The sequence below is a fragment of the Diadema antillarum genome, unplaced genomic scaffold, assembly GCF_040938485.1.
Source record: "Diadema antillarum isolate AM-2024a unplaced genomic scaffold, OU_Dant_1.0 seq00000100_RagTag, whole genome shotgun sequence".
Lineage (NCBI taxonomy): Eukaryota > Metazoa > Echinodermata > Echinoidea > Diadematoida > Diadematidae > Diadema > Diadema antillarum.
The window spans coordinates 206,602-218,955 of record NW_027271188.1 but is presented as its reverse complement, the minus strand read 5'-3'; the positions used below and the strand labels follow the sequence as shown (position 1 = coordinate 218,955).

General features: G+C 36.8%; 1 protein-coding gene across 1 annotated transcript in view; it reads left to right on the top strand.

Moving 5' to 3' along the window:
• Positions 1-12,354, top strand: part of LOC139726797 (epididymis-specific alpha-mannosidase-like) — a 29,468-nt gene that overhangs the window by 10,977 nt on the left and 6,137 nt on the right. Inside the window, exons 3-14 of the mRNA XM_071637788.1 lie at positions 103-214; positions 1,373-1,545; positions 2,215-2,333; positions 3,503-3,680; positions 4,632-4,830; positions 5,284-5,477; positions 6,396-6,582; positions 7,382-7,524; positions 8,277-8,560; positions 8,986-9,180; positions 9,905-10,048; positions 10,991-11,090. Coding sequence (XP_071493889.1) covers positions 103-214; positions 1,373-1,545; positions 2,215-2,333; positions 3,503-3,680; positions 4,632-4,830; positions 5,284-5,477; positions 6,396-6,582; positions 7,382-7,524; positions 8,277-8,560; positions 8,986-9,180; positions 9,905-10,048; positions 10,991-11,090 — 2,028 coding nt within the window. The remainder of the gene's footprint in view (positions 1-102; positions 215-1,372; positions 1,546-2,214; positions 2,334-3,502; positions 3,681-4,631; positions 4,831-5,283; positions 5,478-6,395; positions 6,583-7,381; positions 7,525-8,276; positions 8,561-8,985; positions 9,181-9,904; positions 10,049-10,990; positions 11,091-12,354) is intronic.

The window sequence follows — 12,354 nt, the reverse complement described above, 5'->3', positions numbered from 1 at the left end:
ATCTATGCATCTATAATCTATTATCTGTATATCTATCTATCTACCTGTTTGTCTGTATATCTCACTATATATATCTCTCTCTCCTTCTGAGATTACTCACAGAATCAAACTAAGCAGCTGGTTAGTAATGGTCAGCTGGAGTTTGTCATTGGTGGTCAAGTGATGCATGACGAGGCGGTGACTGAGCTCAGCGCCATCATTCAACAAATGACAGGTACTTGGGAGTGCGCCATTGGGCTTCTGGGCTCTGTTTTATGAAGAGTTATAATTGATTACATAGTTGATTTCTATCATAAGTCTATGGCAGCCTGTGTGACAAGGGTATATATAATCGATTATATCGTTTGATAACAAGGGGCCCTGGACTGTTCTCAGTACATCGTACCAAGAACTGATTTCTTTTCAGAATCGAGATAGGAGATAATAATACTAACAATATCTGATGTTTGACCGACAGTCCAAAGCTGAAAAGATACATGATTACATTTGATCATGCAATGTTGAAAAATACATAGCACAAATTGATTTATTGGCAATACGTTGTAATGGTATTGGTTTTACGCATGCATAAGAACAAACAAGAAAAACAGAACAATGAGAATGCAAAAGCACCGTTCATCGAGGAGACCGCGGACGTGGTGCCAGTAAAAATTTATCAGGATATTAAAGATATATTAAAAGTGTCTCCAATATGATAAATGCTTTGAATATAATGTTGATTCTCTTTGTTTTGCATTTGTGGTGTGTGAATATTGATACATTTATCTATGTAACGCATACATCTTACTTTCTCGGTAAGAATAATTAACGTGTATTCTTAAATCTGTGCATAATTTTACAAATTTGCCTTTGGCACAGGCCCTGAAAAAGGACAAGCTGAACAGACACAGATGAGACATGAATGTCATGTTTACACATTAATCAGTATCAAGTCTGTTGCTGTATAGGATTCATAATATCCACTTAGGCATACCTGTTGCTTGAAACGGATAAAGGAACACAAGTAGTCGCACGAGTGTTAACAAATGCTGTAAAAATGGAAGTACAGAGTGCATAGTACATTAGCCCAGAGAAGTGCATTCAGTGCAGACATTGTTTTAAGGGCAACATGCGATTATCATTACCTTAACATTATTATCATAATTTATCATAATACACCTCGATTATAAGCATGTTACATAGGGTAAAACGCCATGGATCACAGGTGAAAGAAGGAACCGAAGTTATCTCATCGTTATGTCTACAGTTGTATTCACTATCACTTCGTTCTAAACGGCGTGATTTTAGACAATAGCTATTTTAAGAAATGTTATATCTAACATTTACATTTGAGCGCCGCAACATCAGTTTTCCCTCTCACCTCTCCAATCAGAGGGACACGCATTTATCTACGAGACATTTGGTGTTCGTCCAAGGTTCGGCTGGCACGTAGACCCGTTTGGCGCCTCAGCGGCCACGCCCTCTCTCTTCGCCCTGATGGGATTCAACGCCCACCTCACGTCTCGCATCGACTACGACAAGAAGGCCGAGATGATGAAAAACAAGGTAACACCACAGGGGGTATGAGAAATAGATTTCACCAAGAGAAAATATGGTTCCGTGTACCAGTAATCTAGCACATAGAGAATGGACACCACTCCCTCTCTTTCTCACTGTCTCTCTCTCTCTCCTCGTATAGGAATGCACACACACACACACACACACACACACTCACGCATACCAATACCATGTGCATCAATACATCTATCTATGCATTCCTGTATATACACACATGCACACACACACACACACACACACACACATGTCATATATGTAAATGTATATGTATATACAATGTAAATATAGGCCTATGGTTATGTATGTGATTTTATATACATAAATAAATATAATGATATGGAGGCACAATAATCGAAAGACAGATACATCGAATGCAATAATATTTATACCATTGTCGTGATCTCTTCTATGGCTCATCTCCATGATTTATTTTTTTACCGTAAATAGCTCATGATTTCTTTTCCCCTGAAGATGACCTTGTTTGTATCGCACTATTCCTGCCAATATAAAACGTGAGGTCATAATCACACATATTATAATCTACATAATTTATAGTATATATAATTATACAATTATATATATAATCATATGCAATTTTTTTGTTAACACTGATGCAAGCAAGAAATTTTGTCCAAAAAAAAAAATTGTATTTGACAGGGTCTTCAGTTCGTTTGGCGAGCGTCCCCCTCCCTGGGCAGGGCAGACGATATGTTTACCCACGTCATGGATAACTACAGCTACTGCGTCCCGGGCGAGATTCCACCATTTTCAGACAAGTACGATTTTCAGGACTTCTCATATCTGTTATCTTCTTTATTCTTACACATGCTTATAGAGAGTTGTGAGATTATCACAGTGAAACAGAAAAAATTCGATTGAGGACTAAACTGTGCATTGAGTTAAAGTTCTTTACTCTTCCTTTCCAAATCCTTAGCAGTCATATACGTTTACATTTCGAATTATTATGACCTTCCTCTCAGTACGCCATTAACTGCTTGACCATGGTCCAGACATATCCAGCAAGGAAATCTAATTAATTTAAAGCGATCAACCGCATCTGCGTTGCGTGATATGCCAGTTAAATCCTATTGTTGTTATTTGTATTAATTATCAGAACTCTGAGATAGTTATGACACGAGCTGATAAAAATATGTTTCACTTTCTTTTTCTTTCTCGTTGGGTCAGCTAAGAGTTATGGGTTTAAATAGAAAATACACACTTTTGACGAGGCATAGATAAGACCGTCTTGTTATCATATTACACCTATCATTATAATTATCGTCATCATCACTGTTATTACTATGATTAATAAAAAGAAATATTAATATGATTTTATTATTATTATTATCATCATTATTGTTACATTAATATTATTATTATTTTCATTAATGTTAATAGTGATGTTATTATGATTATCACTATAATTATTATGAAAAAACAGGAAACATGTAAAAGCTGCTGCACAGTAATGAAATCTGCAAGGCAATATACATTTTCAAAGTTTCTCCTTTTCTTCTATGTAATTATTTCTATTTTCTTATTATTGTTCTTTCTTGTGAAATGATTGTATATTGTCACTCTTTGTTGAAAATGAAATAAACGAAACGATAGTGAAATGAATTATTTCCGTAATGTGGCCTTAATGGCTCTACCTTATCATTTGAGACCTTTGCAGGCTTGACATTTCTTTTTACCATAAAGCTAGATAATTTGGTAGATGAAATTGTTTTTCAACACAACTTTTCTATTTTTTGTTGAACACCTACGACTTTACCGTGTTATATCTATAAAAGAGAGGCATAATAAGACACTTCTCCAACCGCATGATTTACAGTGAATTCTCCAGCTATGATTTTCCTGCTGCTGCTGCTGCTGCTGTTTAGCTTTTTATGAAGAAGAAATGAAAGAAAAATTAATGTTTCCGCATTTCTTTGTTTCCTCCAAGACCTGGATACATGTGGAACGGCGTGGCCAAATTCCCCAACCCTCCATCGGACGGTATCTATCCCAATATGAGTGATCCGGTGAACAAAACCAACGTGGAACAATATTCAGACTTTATGGTGGCAAACATACGGCAACGTGCAGCATGGTTCAAGTCACCGTTTCTTCTATGGCCATGGGTAAACCCCTACATAAAAATCAATAGAAAAAAGAGCGACAACCGTCATAATTATTATATTTTTTAAAAAGTCATCAGAGTCTTTGCACAGATGAAAACAAAACAAAACAAACCAAAAACAAATTGAAAAACTAAACTTTCAAAGTGCTGTTCAAAATGCAGCCATGACAAGGTAATTTTCCTCCAGCATATCCTCCGTATCCTTTCTCCTTTTATTCAATTCCTCTTTCCACCGAAAAGTCATTCCGAATGTGATTTGTCAAATGGGTGTATCCACTTCAGTTGAGTAGTAGCCCTTCAGTTTGTTTGATGATTCTTTTTCGGTATTTTTTTGTTCGTTAATTCTTTACAGGAAATATTATTAAATTGCCCTTATCTATATTTCCATTCAGCCACGATGATGATACAAAAACCAATTAATCAAAGTAAAAGACAAGAAATAATGAAAGAGAGGATCTACCACGAATCACAATGAATAGCATTGGCGTCCCTCGTGTTAATCCCATTTGCCTAGATGGACTCACAGAAAGTGATATGGGGCGTTATGGTATCTACGTATATTGTGTTCAGTATCGTCATATCTCGTCCATCGTATCATCCGAAATGAGAATAAAATTATACACGCAGATGTAGCGATACCAATTTCATTCAATTCAATTCAAGTTAATTTATTTCATTTTCTTCTTCCACAGAACGTATCGCGATATATGAAAATCACTTTGAGTGCACAATAGTTGACTGTAGGATGAAAAATAGGAGTAATTTACCAATTAAAACCATTTATACATTGGTTTAAACCAATCGTGTTATATGTCACATTATCAATGCTATGAGGAAAAAAGAAGTCTACGCTAACAAGGAATTCACGCTTACAAGGAATGCGTGTTATTATCATTTATATCATATTGCTCACAACTTTTTATTTTCTGTCATATTCTTTTTATCACCAAAGGGTTGCGATAAGCAGTTCTTCAACGCTTCCGTCCAGTTCAGCAACATGGAAAAACTACTGTCGCACATCAACCAGCAGAGAGAGAAATACCGCATTAAGATTCGCTATGCCACCCTGAGTGAGTTCTTCACCACACTGTACAACAATGGCTCCACGTGGGACGTGAAAGATTCGGGAGACTTCCTCCCGTATTCAACGGGTGAGAGTTATAATATCACATCATCCTATTTGATTTTAACTTTGATTTGATTTGATTTGATTTGATTTGATTTGATCAGAATTGATGCGATTTATCAAGCACTTTCAAGAGAAAATAAAGATACTAGATTTATTTTAATGTGGTTTGATCTCATTTGTTCTGAGTTGAGTTGAGCTGAGTTGAGTGAGTTGAGTTGAGTGCGTTGAGTTGAGTTGAGCTAGCTGAATTGAGTTGAGTTGAGTTGATTTTAGCATGATATTCATTCACATAATACACTTATTTACTTAATAATAAATCATTTATGATTTGATATTTCGTGTTTATGTATATTTTTTTTTTTGCCTGACAAAGAGTTCTCCCCAATTCCTCAGGCTTTAACCTCTTCTGTTTAAGGTTGTTACATATTGTAGATTAGGATTACCGATAACATGGTCCGTTCTGAATCTGTTCTAGCTCGGCAGGAAGCTTGGACCGGTTTCTACACCTCTCGCAGCGAATTGAAAGGGCTGGCCCGGCGGAGTCAGGCAATGCTGAGAGCCGGCGAGACGCTCTTCTCCGTCTACACGCATCTCTATAATGTGACGCGAAGCTTAAACACGACCGCCATGTTGGAAAATTTGAAGCAGTTGAGATGGGCAACAGCGGAAGTGAGAAGCCCTGGCACCAGAAATGTTCCCTTAAAGTATCGTTGTTTGAACGTTGACACAACATTTGCTCCTGCGACAATTCCTCTGGTCTTACTTTCTCCAAGGACGTAGGGGTAGGGTTAGAAGGATTTTAGGTTTAGTTTGACGTGAGGATTAGGATTAGTTTAGGATTAGTAGGGTTTTAGGTTTGGTTTGATGTGAGGATTAGGATTAGGGTTATGTTTGTGGGTAGAATTTATGCCTGGCTAAGCGGGTGCAATTGTCGCAGAAGCAAATGCCATGGAACATGTTTGATTGATTGAATGGTTTATTGATCAACAAACTTCGCAGCCGAATGGCTGAATTTACAGGGATAAAAGAACAGTGAGACATAATAAACTACATATACAAAACATGAACAAAATACAATGATTACAACAACACAGACTAAAATCTTGTTAAAAGTTGGGCTGTGTAAAACTATTTTAAGTGGGTTATCAGCGAAAACAATAGCAATAATGAATTTTGCTGTGCCCCGCGTAATTTTATTTACGCCAGTCCTCTCCTCTGATTTGTCTTCTTCAAATTTCCATTTGAGTTTATCATTATCTTGTTGTTATAGTAAGTTGTGGCATTTCTTCTTCTATTGCCTGCTGTTTTATCATTCAACACTTTCCCATTTTTTTTTCATTCTGTCATCCTCTGTGGTCATCAGTGGTTGAACCAACGCGTTGGGTATTTCCGAGTAAGTCGTTCTTACAGCCTTATCAAACCTCTCTGAGCTAAAACCCGCCTTTTCTGCAGAAGAACGCCTCGGTATGTATGAAGGAAGACCTAGAGGATTTATTGTTTGTTTATTTATTTGTTTGTTTGTTTGTGTGTGTGTGTGTCCTTGTCGTTTTGTTTCCGGTCGTTTACATTTCCTGAGTTTGTTCCCAGGTGCAGCATCATGACGGTATCACTGGCACAGAGGCTCCGGCGGTTAGAGACATGTATACCACTCACCTAGATGATGGAAGCAACGCCACTTCCGGCGTCATCACGGATATTCTGTCTGAGCTCATGCAGTTGGGAGCAGAACGGGAAGAAGGGCTTCGGACCCAGCCACACCCAACAGGTACAGACAGTATATACACTATTAGTCACTGCAATTTCTACAGTTTATACTCATAAAGATTAACAACAAAAAAGGATGTTTTTTGTACCTCGCCGAAAACTGCCTTGCCCTCCCCCTCCCTTCCCCTCTCCCTCTCTCTCTCTCTCTCTCCCTCTCTCTCTCTTTCTCTCCCTCCTCCATCTCTTTTAAGGCGGCCGTCCAAGTATTCTTTATTATTTATTTATCTATTATTTAAATGTACTGGATTTTCGTATTCCCGGAAAATACTACTGTTCATCTCTTTGTAAAGTTAATGGCATCTTAGCTCTTCCAAGCAGACACAGATAACATTTTCAGACAAAATTGTATAGATTTCTTTCTAATTACGTGCATACTATACAGACCAGGTTTGACATAAGATTCAATCGTAGAAGGGCCAGGATATTTTTTTACTAAAGATAGGTTCACCCCGTTCCCACGAAAGGTATAGTGTACGCGTGAATTTTGAAAAACAAAAGGTTAAGGGTGAGAGAAAGGTTAAGTCCTAGATACCCATCATCCTGTGAATTTTGTCAAGTGTCATTTCTGTGATCTTGCTCTGATGTCTTCAAATTTTCTATAAAAAAAGAAGAAAACAACAGCCACAAATTTAATATACAGACATCTCCGATATATTGCGTAGAAAGGAAATTTGTGTGGTATTATGATTCTGTGCTGAGTTAGTGATATGACGCATTGTGCTCTCACCAACCGAGATTGGATCAATAATTACAGTTGTTACGGCAAACTTACATCTATTCAAAGACACGAGGTGTCCTTTTCTTACCAGGCGAGCAAAGAGTGCGGAAGAAAGCGGTTCCCATCACGGTGTACAATTCACTGGGATGGAGGGTTCGGCGAGCCCTCCGCATACAGGTGGACGCCCCGAATGTGACAGTGATGAACAGTAAAGGGGAAACAGTGAAGAGCCAGGTATATATTATCCAGAGATCCCTCCCTGTCATATAGTAAAGCTGAGTGCGATCTGTAGTACAAGATTTAAAAAGCAACAATAACCTACAGATGAATCTATGTATATATATATATATATATACGTATATATATTTTCATATGTATTTATATACATGATTATGTATCATATTACATGATATTCTATTATGAAGAGTTTGAATGCAAAAACAGATAACCGCCATTTTCAAAGTATTGAAATAATCGAGGAAAATCCAATCTTTTCAGTGTTACTGCACTTGTTACATAACAAGATATATCTTTGAAGATATCAAAATTATCACATTTAATAAATTCTAATTATTTCTTTGTTTTTCAGTAGTTTTATTCTCAAATATCTCAAATGGATAAAATGGATATATGTTTTAAGTGTTTAAACTCTCTATCTCTCTCTATGAAAATATATGCATTTCATTTATATATATAAGTATATGTTTATGTATAGATGAATAAATAGATAGATAGACAGACAGACATAGATAGACAGATAGATATGTATATGATATAAAGATATACTTTGGCGTGTGTGGTCTCACCTATGGTACTACTTCTCAACTACTAGATCTGACGAAGATGTGAAGGAATAGATATAGAGTTTTAGCGGATCATGGAACTCTCAACAAAATATACTTCAAATTTATCTTATTAGCGAAACTGAAAACAAAATTACGAAAATACAATTGAATCGTGATATTTGCCTCAAATCACTCCATCAGTTAGATCCACCTGTCAATCCGTCCGACCCGTATCATCTCTTCTTCTTCGCTGATCTCCCTCCCGTCGGGTACGAAACCTACGTCCTTCTCTATTTCGACGCCGTCTTGCCCAGTGCCACACAGCCGACTATAAGGAAGTATGAAATGGGAGCAGCGAAGACCTCTAGGGGAACGAGCAGCCCAGAAAGCAACAATGAAGGAAGTGGCAGCATTTCTATTGAAAACGGATGTTATCAAATCACGTATGACGAGACTTCGGGTTTACTCTCATCAATCAGAGACAAGTAAGGGTGATATATGCTATTCATCTTCTGTCAAAAAGTGATATAACTGTTACTAATCAAACAACGTACTGGAAATTCAAAATTGAAAAGTTGTATTTCAATATGACAGTTTCACTAGTTTCTTGCAGCCGAATACTCTGCATTACTCTTTGTACAAGCTTTGGACCATCTTCACCTTCAAAACACCTTTCAAATGTTTGAAGACATTCATCATGCTAAATAATGATGTTCATTACCGCTGATAGTGGGATGTACATGGTGAGTAAATCCTTCACACCACTACATCCAAAACGACTGACTTTTTACTTTTGCGACATAATGAGATCAGAAAACAGAAAAATGAAGTAATGAAAAGAAATGCATTTAACATTTCTTTCCTGGTTAGTCATGTTGCTGGTGGATTGTTTTTATTTGCTTCGGTCTAGACGATCTGGCGTGGAGACTTCAATATCGGCCAGGTTTATGGAATACAGTGTCTACCACAATGTATTGTATGGTCAGCCGTCCAACAACTACATTTTCCGACCTTATGGTTCGGCTCAGGACATCCATAGCTACCGCACCAATCTAACTGTAGTCACGGGCGATGTAGTGAACGAAACCCGACAAGAATTCTATGGGTAAGACATATTATCATGCAGATTTAACTTCATTAGAAATGTGGATCATACAGAATGTTTGAAATGACAAACAAAGATTAGTGAACTTCTTGTGTCCAATTCTTCAAACATGGTTTGCTCTAAAAACGTCTCATTTCCTGTGTGCATGTATATCTGTTTTTATCTTCGTTTTCATCCTTTGGATGATTTACTGAACAAGACCTTTATCTGGTTATGCATGCTAACCTTAAAATGGTGTCATGCACATCATTGTGACAAGCAGTGGAATATGTACTTCCAAATACTGGCATGTACTTTTAGACAAACACACATCGTTAGTGTTTGTTTGGGGCTTTTTCCTATTCGGATAGGGAATGCTCCTCTTAATAAAAATCGAAAACACGCTTGCATAATTCATATTAACTTAAATACCCAATAAAGTAAAAGTAAAATTCTTCCAAAGTTGACTTGATGTCATGAAACTGTAACGATAGTCAAGTGCAATTCCATATCATGCCTATCTGAATGGTTTCGCTGAAGAGAGTAAATCACAAGAACAGAATGGGAACAGTTTCATTAAAGTGATAAAGTTGCGGAAATTATGGAATTTTACATGCGACCAGAAAACATTGACATTAACTGAAAACTATATAATTGGCAGTTGGAGATGGTAAAAATGCAATATCATTGTCTAGATAACACGCACATTTCTCCAAAATTGTACACCATCTTGTCTCTGCGCCAGTCTTTTTGATGAGAAATCTAGGTACTCGGTGAGAACCAGACTGGTCAGCGATCCAGCGGGAGGTGGGGATAACATTTCCTGTGGCCACATCGAAATGGACTTTGACGTCGGACCTCTGTCGATGAACAAGGAGGCAATTTTCAGGTAAAGTTCATCAACTATCAACAGATGGTTTGCACCAGCCAATTGGTATAGTTTCCACCAATCAACAACTTGAAACTTCCACCATTGATGGAAAGTGATGAAACAGGTTAATTTCCAGACGTTTCCCTCCAGTTTAGACTTTTCACCAATCGAACTTCAAATTTCGATGTATGGTCAACATTGTGGGAACTTTGTTCCCACTAGCATCAGAAGTAATATCTATGATAAATTCCTATTTATATTAGCATGATTGAAAAACGATGAATAACAAATTAAGTGTGTTACAATGAGCTCCATTATATATATATATATATATATATATATATATACATGTATTTATATCATAATCACAAAAATACTGCAGAGCAAGTATTTTGGATTCAGCGTGCTCTTCATCACAGAGTTGTAGATTTTAAGTGAGCTGTTAATTGAACTTTGAGTGTCATGGCTACTGGGCATCGGTTAGGTGCGTACACAATGTATAATGGTAAACGATTTCAAGAAGGCAGAGCAAATCATTTACGTATCATTAACTAAATCAAAATGAATTTACATGACATTACATTTGAATTAACTGCTGTAATGTATCCTGATCCGATCGCAAAAGAAGGACGTGTAATAGTTATGTCAGCAGGTCTCATAAAGATAAACACATCAGGCAATCAATACCAGCCAACAGGTCATTTCCACCATTCGACAAGTAGTTTCCATCTATCAACAGATTTTTTGTGAATTGATACGTCGCGCGACCAGTTTAGGTAGAATCATAATATAAAAAATAATTCAAAAGTTACAACGCTGGCTTTAATTCGTGATGCATGTTTCCACCGACAAGATTCCATATCAACAGGCCAGCACAATTTCCAGCAGACTTTTGTCTCATCTAGATAGCATGTAATTCAATGATCTCATGCGCTTTAATTGTTTCCTGTCGCGCTCTAGGTTTTCAACCTCTATGGCTTCCAGGGGTAACCTTTACGCTGATGTCAACGCATATCAGACCATGAACAGAACGAGGATTCCTGGAACGACGACAGCTCAGGTGTGATATATCTGTGTAGTCGTCCTGGGAACATTTATCATGTGCATTAATTTGCTCTTTAACGTTTTGTCCTTCAAATTTTATTTCTTTATTTTTTCCAAATCAAATTTGATGGCGTTCCGTTGGAGGTGTATATAACAATCAGCTTCAAAGTCGTGTCTGATCGACGGACGTGTTCTCAACTGATCGCATTTTTTTTTTTTTTTTTTTTTGGAGGGGGGAGGAAGGGGGTTGCTTTTTGTGGAAATCAAGTTTAGATGAGCATTGGATTGTTGTTCCAGTTTACTTTTTGTACGTGATAGCTCAATGCACTGACGAAACTCGCTGATAGCTCCCTCCAACGAAATTGTTGTTTGTGTATGTCGACCATTACTGTATTGCGTGAACTTTCAAAAGTTATAGTCTTCTCGGACGTTGTCCTGACAACAACCTAAGAACTAGAATTTGTTCAGAACTTTCCCCATGAAAAGTGATCTGCGATTTACTCATTATTCTTTAAAGATTTACAATTGTTATAGATACACCGAGACATATAAGATAAATAAAAATATAGGTAAATATATGGATAGATAGTTAGGCCTACGTTCATAACAAAATGCATACATATACATGCTTGCACATACATACACATATACACACACATACATATGTACATGCATGCATATTAGTACATAGGTGGTTGTTAGTAACAAAGATGGATGGTATATACGATACATCTATATGCAAGGTCAAACGACTGTGCCAGGATATATGGAGGGCCAAACGAGACTATGCAGGTAATAATTCCGTCGACTGAACATTTAATCTTTTTTTAAAATAAAGTATTGTTTTAATCATTATTTGTTCACCGGTTTTAAGTTTCCGGTTTTGGATATCCCCCTTCCTCATACACACATACACTCAAACACAATTTTTTTTTTTTTTTTTTTTTTTGTCGTTAATTAGTATGTTGGTTAGGTATTTAGTTGTATTAAGTCAAGTTCTCCGAGTATATCTTTATCTTCTTTTCGGTCCGGTTATTTCTATCAATGCAATTATTTTAATTTATTATTTTGTTTATAATTTTTTTCTTCTGTTACTGAAATTAGTTTAGTGTATCATATCAATTTGTCGACTGTAAGTCACTTTTTTTTTACAACGATTTCATACCCATGGTGTAGAAGTTTTTAATGTGAACTCGTCGTTGTTGTTTTATGTGATTTGTGATATGTATGTCTAGTGGACCCCTTTGAAAATCAGCCGTGCTGAAAGGGCTATCCATCCT